We start from the raw sequence: 8433 nt of genomic DNA on the forward strand, positions 1-8433 counted from the left end.
GAAAATATGCTTATTGACGTTGCTATGACCAAAGTTAAGGGGTTAATTGCTTCTTTTGAAGAGTATAGATAATCTGGATTTGGACAAGCTATCAATATAGCAAAACAACTTGCTTCAACAATGGAGATTGATCCTGTTTTTCTTGAAAAAAATATAAATATATAGAAAAAGATATTTTGATGAGGTTACATGTGAATCTTCGAAACTACCTCAAGAATCTGTCGAGGAAGCTTTTAGAGTTCATTATTTCCTGTTCATAGTAGATCGAACAATTGAGTCATTGAAGAAAAGGTTTGAGCAATATGAGGAATATGAAGATCTTTTTGGATTTCTTTTCACAACTGAAAAGTTGAGTTCATTGATTATGAGGACTTGAAAGCTTGTTGTAAGAATCTTGAAAGGAAACTACAAAGAAAAAAGGGTACAAGAAAAGATGTTTCAGATTTGGATAGAGATAACTTATATCAAGAACTGAAAATCATACAATATATTCTACCAAAGGAACAAAAATAGCAAATGAAACACTAATTTTTTTTGCAAAGAATGAATTGTTTCCCAAATTCATTCATTGCATACAGGATATTATTAACTATTCCGGTGACTGTCGCATCTACAGAAAGAAATTTTTCCAAATTAAAGTTGTTGAAATCTTGTTTGAGATCAACCATGACTCAAATAAGATTGAATGCATTAGCTATGATTTTGATTGAGAGTGAGTTTTTAGAAAAACTCAATTATGAAAAATTGATCGATGACTTTGCAAATAAAACTGCAAGAAGATAAGTTTTTCATAGTTAATTGTAATAGTTCTTTTTCATTTCCTAATACATTGGCAACATTGAATATAATGTTTTCATTATTATTGATTTTAGTTTATGTGTTCTGTTGGATAAGTTATTTATATAGTATCGATTTTATTATTTTTTATCTGAAATTAAAGAGCTAATTTTTTTTGTGCACCTGACCCTTCAAAGTCTAGGACCGGCCTTGCACAAAACACAATACAATATATGTGGCTCGAAACTCCTAGTCAACTCAACCATCATTCAACTAAAATCAATCATTAATTGACTAAAGTTCTTACTCTAGCCACTCTAAAATTAAGTCTTGTATCAATTAAGACTTTTGCTATTTAGAAGCCTAGCCTCTAGGATTTTATATTTTATAAATTGTCAATCAATCTTGATTTATCGGGACTTACACTTATCCATTCCAAGGAAAAGTGAGTCCACAATCATACAAGACTTATCATTCATAGTAAAAGGACAATATATCACTAGCCAATTTATGGGCGGCCATAAGAAATTTTTGCATATGAAAGTGAATGAGAAGAAGTTCTCTATTCACTTTCTAGCAAATAAAACATTAAAAAAAAATTGAATATCAATTATGTTAATTAATGGTATAAGCAATATTTCAAATCCTAGGGCATAACTAAATTACATAGTAACTACTTCTATGAAATACTCTAGTCAATAGATAGTACATTATATTCTATAATATTTGGTAGCTATAATATTTTTCTAGATCAGACTACTCTTGACAATCATTTACCTTGTTGTTATAATACATAATATTCTATTACATTATCCCCGGGGCTATGGTGCCGCGGTAGAATATCAAAATTGTCAACCAGACATCCGCGGTTTGATTCCTAGTTATGGTATATTTGTAGGAATTTTTTCGTCAAATAGGGGGGCGCAAACAAAGGATGCTGAGCTTCTGAGCTGGTCACCATGTGCGCTTCCCGATTTACCCTGATGGCTAGTAGAAATCTTTCATTGGGCCTGATCATCCTTAGGAATAATCAATGAGTAATATTATTATCATAATATTCTATTACATTTATATGAGTTAATTTTCTAGTTCACAACTCTTATTATTTTCTTCACGATTTAGATGAAGCAATTCATATAATCCATCACATAGAGGTAGAAGGTTTTCCCTTTAGTTGCCTATCAAATAAATTTAATTTGAAGCACAATTTATACATATTTATGATTCAAACCTTAGTCCTCTTATTATTTTCAATGCTTAACCATTGTATCATACTTGTGGGGACAAATGGATTAAATGTTTCTTTGAGTAATTAATTGGTTGCTTTAATTTCATTTTAAGTTTTTTCATTTTGTATCTCTCATTTTTTTTACAACGAATAAATTATTCTACTACTTATGCTTACTTCCATATTAGCTTCAATTTACATTGTGTCGACACAAACAACACAAAAGATGTTCATGGTAACACAATAGTGCCGAAAATGGAAATAATAATAATAATAATTAACACAACGATAACAACGGGTACCGAGAAGATTGTTAGAGAGTAATTGTGTGATTACACAAAATTATAAATAAAGGTTACAATATTATATATGTAATTCTACAAGAGTACAATAGTAATTGAGTGACATTACACAAAATGACAATGAAGTTGCATTACGTTTCTATTTTGACCATTTCCAGAAGACATTGGATCCACACTTGTATTTGTCTTTGCCCTCGCACTCAATCTCCAAGTCATCGCTGAGGAAAGGCACTTTCTATATTCCCAAACGTAATTAATTAATTAATTAATTAATTAAGAAACATATATAATTAAATTGTTAGAATATGGAATTGAAAAAGGCAATCAGTAAAAGCTCAAACTTGTTAATTGATGAATTACCTTGTGCTTTGCCAGGTCGTGACAGCCAGTGAAGTTCTCAGGAAACTTGCAGGTTCCGAACTCGACTGTGTATGCACGAGCAAAGTTAGCATTGGTCGTCGCCGACCTCTTCTTGTCGTTCAATTCCTGCACGATTCATATTTCAGTCCATTTTAAATTTTATATATCCCACTAAATAAAGTTGACTATCTATTTATATTTAGCATGAGGATTTATTGATATAAGACCTTGTTAACTTTGCTCTTTTCGAGATATTCATCGAAGACGCTGGCGTGTGCGGATGAAGTGGTTGCTGCGGAAGCGAGGAGGGCAGCAGCGAGGCCGACGAGAGCAGCTCTTCTTCCTTCCCTCTGCACGTCCTCTCTAGCAGCCGCCGCTCGAACTTGCTGCGCTCTGATGACGGGCAGCTTGAAGGAGGAAGAAGAAGCCACCGGTGCGAACGAAGGGGTGACCACGAGCTTTGGGGGTGAATCGGAGGTCCCCGGGAGGGCATAGGTGCAGGCCAGCACGGTGGAGTTCATGGTGGCCATTGTTTGTGGATGGAAACAATGTAATTGCAATGCAAATGAAGGGTGGAGGCAATTGGCAATTTAAGAGGATGCGAGCGGAGATAAGAGGGAATTGGGAATGTGGATAAGGTGAGAAGATTGCGTGAAGGCTATTGGTAGATCTCCAAAATCTTTGGACCCACAACTTCAATTCTGATCGGCCAGGTGGAAAGGATGAGAGATCGTGGAAGGTTGTTGCCACGTTGGATTTGGAGCTCTATGAGAAATACGTGAAGCATGTTCTTAATTCTTAATTAACTTCTTGTTGGAGGGATGGATGAAAATAAAAGAGAAAACTTAAAGTTATTTATTATGATTTATTTCTCAAACTATTTATTTTTCCAAACTAATCACGCCCCTACCTTAACAATTCTCAAAAGAGTTTTAATAGTGAAATAATTCACTTGTGCTATGGTTTAGGCGGCTCTATTTAGCCTCAATCATATATGGTGGAGGTAATTAAAGACGAAAAAGAAAGGAGGCGGCAAAGGAAAACCCTGAGGCGAAAGCAAAGAAAGAATTATATTGTAGATGACTCGTGGTCGCCACAGTCACGAATCGTATAACTTCCGCGGCCACAAGCGGTGATCAGGTCACGGTGTCTGATAGGATGAGTATGAAAAGTTATCGTGGAAGTAATGAAGGTCAACGAGACTATCTCTATCCATCGAGTCGACCCGTCGGTCTTCTTAAGTAAAAAATTATCCGTCAAGGCCGACCAATTTTCTTAGCCAAATCAAGTTGACCCGCCAGTCTTCCTAGCTGAGCCGAGCTAACCTGTCAGTCTTCCTGGCCGAGCCGATTCACTAGTCTTCATGGCCGAGCCGAGTCAGTCCGCCAGTCTTCTCAGTGATAGTCAACTCACCAAGGCCGACCAGTCTTTTTGACCGAGCAAAGCCGACCCACCCGTTTTCCTGGCCGAGCCGAACCGACCCGCTAGTCTTCCTAGCCGAGTCAAGCCGACCCACCAGTCTTCTTAGCCGAGCCAACCCACTAGTCTTTCTTTTCGAGCCAAGCCAACTCGCCAATCTTCCTAGTGAAAGCCGACTCGCTAAGACTGAACAGTCTTCTTGTCCAAGCTGAGCTAATCTGCTAGTATTCCTGGTCGAGTCAACCCGGCGGTCTACGGTTGGTCCTATACTGACCTTAGGGGCTCAGCTCCCAGATTGAATATCTAATTCATGTCCAACTGGCTCTTTCGCTCAGACACTCCGGCTCATCTCCACTCCGACCTGACACCTCTCCCAGGCCCAAATAACCAAAACAGCACGTGGGCCCCTTGTAGTTGTCAAAATATATGAGTTGTAAGAACACGTGGGTATCCAAAAACATAGAGTAGTATGTGTGATATGTTGGTGCAGCGGAGCCGGCAAGAGGGGGATGAATTGCCTACAAAATAAAAGTATACCCTCCTCAGTTTTTCAACTCAAAATAAATAACAATAATTAAAGTAAAGGCAGAATTAAAATAAGAGACAAGAAATTAACTTGGTTACAACCAAGACGGTTGAACAGCTCCACTAGAATGTCTCCTTCACTGTAGGCGGAGAAGCCTTTTTACACACTAAACGAGTTCACAAGTTGCTAGGAATTGAATGCTTGATTGAATGCTTATTTCCTAGCTCTAGGAGCCTTTAAATAGCTCTTGGAAATCCTATCTCGAAAGTCCAAGGCACCTCCAACAAGGGTCCAAGGCGCCTCCAACCAGGTCAAGCGGATAAAACTCTACCCGCGCTCAAACGGTCGAGTTGACCAGCTTGGAGGCGCCTCAAGCAACGTTGAAGGTGCCTCCATTGTTGAAGGCGCCTTCAACACTTGTTGGAGGCGCCTCCAAGGTTGAGGGCAGCGCAGGCGCCTCCATTGCTTCATTGAGGGCGCCTCCAGCTAGTGTTCTAGCTCCTTTACACTTCCTTTTCGGTTCTGATGCTCCGATAGCTTGGGTGATTGCGCCCAACCGGAATAGGGCTCACCCGAACCCAATTCTCGACATTTTCCTCGAGCAGTCTTCCGTCCCGGCTTTACGTCCCTCGAACGTCGCGCACATTCTTCTCGCCCACCGATGTACTCTTCCGCAGCTCTCTTGTTCTTCGGACGCACCGAGCTCTTCGGCTCCCTTCCCGTGCCGTCCTTCTCGCTAGTTGCGTCTTCCGCTCAACTTCCTGCGCTCCTAAGCTCCTGCACACTTAGACACAGGGATCAAAAACAAACATGACCTAACTAACTTGGTTGATCACATCAAAACAACCACGGGGTCCAACAATCTCCTCCTTTTTGATGTGCATCGACCCAAGTTCAAGTTAGGGTTAAAACACAAACAAATAGTAATTTTAAGTAAATTACTAAACTAACATTTTAAGTATAAAGATTGCAATAATAGAATTTGCAACATGAGTTAGTAAAAAAAATTTAAATTTTCCTAACTCCCCCTTAAACTTAAACTTATACTTAACTATCTCCCCCTTTGATCACAGCAAAAAGAGTGGGGAACAAAAAATTCAAGTTTTCTAAGTACAAGATCAGACTAAAATATTTTAAGTACCAACAAAAATTTAAAACATTTGTCAAGTAATAACAAATCTTTTTCAGAAAAATTTAGTTAAGATAATTTCTGAAAAAAAAATTCTTATTGAGAATTTTCTAAGAAACATTTTTTTAAAAAAATATTTTTGAAGAATTTCCAAACAAAATGTTTAAAAACTTTTTAAAGTATTATCTATTTTAATACTTTTATCATAAAGTTAATTTAACATTTTATTTTCAATATTTTGGCTTTCACGTCGTGGCGAGGCACTAGACCTTCTTGGTTATTGGAGCAACAACCACTTCCTTAGACAAAGTCTCATAAAGAAATTTTAATGTTTAATTTTCTTCTGAGAGCCTTAATCTTAAAGAGATTTTAATCCAGTAAAGATTTTGGAACCCAGTATAGATTCCTTGCTACAGGGTTAGTTAAAAACGTAGGGAGTATATATCCTTTAGGTATTCTTCTAAGTTGACCCTGACGCTTTCTTATATACCAATTTAATTTTTCATAAACCTTAATTTTTGATTTTTGAAAAACATTAGTATTTGAACATGCATCAGATTTCAACTTTTCAATTTGGAGTTTCAATTTATCATTTTCAGATTTGAAATTATCTAACATTTTATTTAAGTTAGCCATTTCTTTTTCTGATTCAGCTAAGTCTTTAGAAAGAGCTTTAATAAATTGAAACGACTGTTTAGGGTTCAGAGCACGTACTTTTATCTTACTTTGTGGTGCTCCCCCTTCATCATAGCTTTCCTCTTCTGATATTCCTCCCCCTTCATCTATGCTCATTTCTGAGCTTGATTCTTCTTCTGGCAGATGGTTGACCATCAGTGCTAGTCCCTAGAAGGCTTCGTCTTCAAATTCCGAGGATGATGATTCATCCCATGTAGTCTTCAGACTCTTGCGCTTCGAGGACGTCGGTCTTCGAGACTTTTTGTTGTCCTTTTTCTTTAATGTGGGGCAGTCATCCTTGATGTGCCCTTCCTCGTTGCAGTTGTAGCACCGGACTGTCCTTTTGTTGAGCTGATGCTTCTTCGACTGCGATTTAAATTTATTAGTTTTAAGATATTTATTGAAACATCTTACCAGTAGCGTCACTTCGGTTTCGTCGATTGACGCTTCGGAGTCGGGATCATCCTTTTCGGCTTGTAGGACAATGTTGAGGTTCTACTTTTCTACTTGTTTAGGCTCTACAAGTTGAGACTCGTGAAGTTCGAAGGTAGAAAATAAGCTTTCTAAACTACTTACCTCAAAGTCCTTAGAGATGTAGTAAGCATCTACTAAGGACACCCACTCTGGAGTCCTGTGAAGGCGTTTAGTGCATACCGGATGGAATCTCGGTTTGTTATCGTTTTGCTGAGATTTGTTAGTTGCGTTATCAGTTCCTTGATCCTCGCTTGGAGTTGCGCAACCTTCTCGCCGTTGTTCGTCCGAAGATTTGTTAGTTATGTCCGGAGGACGTCGCGCCTTGCTAGCTTCGCTTCTGAGGTGCCCTCGTGGAGCTCCAGGAATTTATCCCAGAGGTCTTTGGCGGAGTCATAGCTTCCGATCCGACTTACCTCCTGGGGCGGCAGAACACTAAGTAGGTGAAATTCCGCCTTTCCGTTGGCCATGCAATCGGCTTGCTCCTTCTTCGTCCAGTTGCATTCTTCTTTGTCTTTTGGCGATGTATATCCATATTTCATTATTAAAAGAATATTGAATTCGGTCTTAAAAAATACCTCCATTTTGCGTTTTCACGTAGCGAAGTCTCCGTAGAACTTCGGGGGATAAATGTTCGCTCCGGCCATCGTCCTGATCTTTGTGCTTCAGTTGGTGGTTAGTCCTTCTGAGGCGGTTGGACTCTGATACCACTTGTTGGTGCAGCGGGGTCGACAAGTGGAGGGTGAATTGCTTGCAAAATAAAAGTATACCCTCCTCAGATTTTCAACTCAAAATAAATAGCAATAATTAAAATAAAGGCAGAATTACAATAAGAGACAAGAAATTAACTTGGTTACAACCAAGACGGTTGTTAATCCAAGGCGGTTGAACAGCTCCACTAGAATGTCTCCTTCACTGTAGGCGGAGAAGTCTTTTTACACACTAAACGAGTTCACAAGTTGCTAGGAATTGAATGCTTATTTCCTAGCTCTAGGGGCCTTTAAATAGCTCCTGGAAATCCTATCTAGAAGATCCAAGGCACCTCCAACAAGGGTCCAAGGCGCCTCCAACCAGGTCAAGCGGATAAAATTCTATATGCGCTCAAACGGTCGAGTTGACCAGCTTGGAGGCGCCTCAAGCAGCGTTGAAGGTGCCTCCATTGTTGAAGGCGCCTTCAACACTTGTTGGAAGCGCCTCCAAGGTTGAGGGCAGCGCAGGCGCCTCCATTGCTTCATTGAGGGCGCCTCCAGCTAGCGTTCTAGCTCCTTTACACTTCCTTTTCGCTTTCGATGCTCCGATAGCTTGGGTGATTGCGGCCAACCAGAATAGGGCTCACCCGAACCCAATTCCTTGCCTTTTCCTCGAGCAGTCTTCTGTCCCGGCTTTACGTCCCTCGAACGTCGCACACGTTCTTCTCACGCCACCGGTGTATACTTTCGCATCTCTCTCATCCTTCGGACGCACTGAGCCAGTCGGCTCCCTTCCTGTGTCGTCCTTCTCGCTAGCTGCGTCTTCCGCTCGACTTCCTGCGCTCCTAAGCTCTTGC

At 39.7% G+C, this 8433-nt stretch overlaps 1 protein-coding gene across 1 annotated transcript; it reads right to left on the reverse strand.

The window, feature by feature from the left end:
- Window positions 1-2347: 2347 nt before the first annotated feature.
- Window positions 2348-3241, reverse strand: LOC121972353 (photosystem I reaction center subunit N, chloroplastic-like). Its single transcript, XM_042524062.1, has 3 exons — window positions 2895-3241; window positions 2668-2793; window positions 2348-2542 (listed from the first exon to the last, which is right to left on the reverse strand). Exons 1-3 carry the CDS (start codon window positions 3195-3197, stop codon window positions 2447-2449), a joined length of 525 nt encoding a protein of 174 aa, XP_042379996.1. The 5' UTR covers window positions 3198-3241; the 3' UTR covers window positions 2348-2446.
- Between the last annotated feature and the right edge of the window lie 5192 nt (window positions 3242-8433).

This window comes from Zingiber officinale, chromosome 1B (genome assembly GCF_018446385.1).
Source record: "Zingiber officinale cultivar Zhangliang chromosome 1B, Zo_v1.1, whole genome shotgun sequence".
In the NCBI taxonomy this organism is placed as follows: Eukaryota; Viridiplantae; Streptophyta; class Magnoliopsida; order Zingiberales; family Zingiberaceae; genus Zingiber; species Zingiber officinale.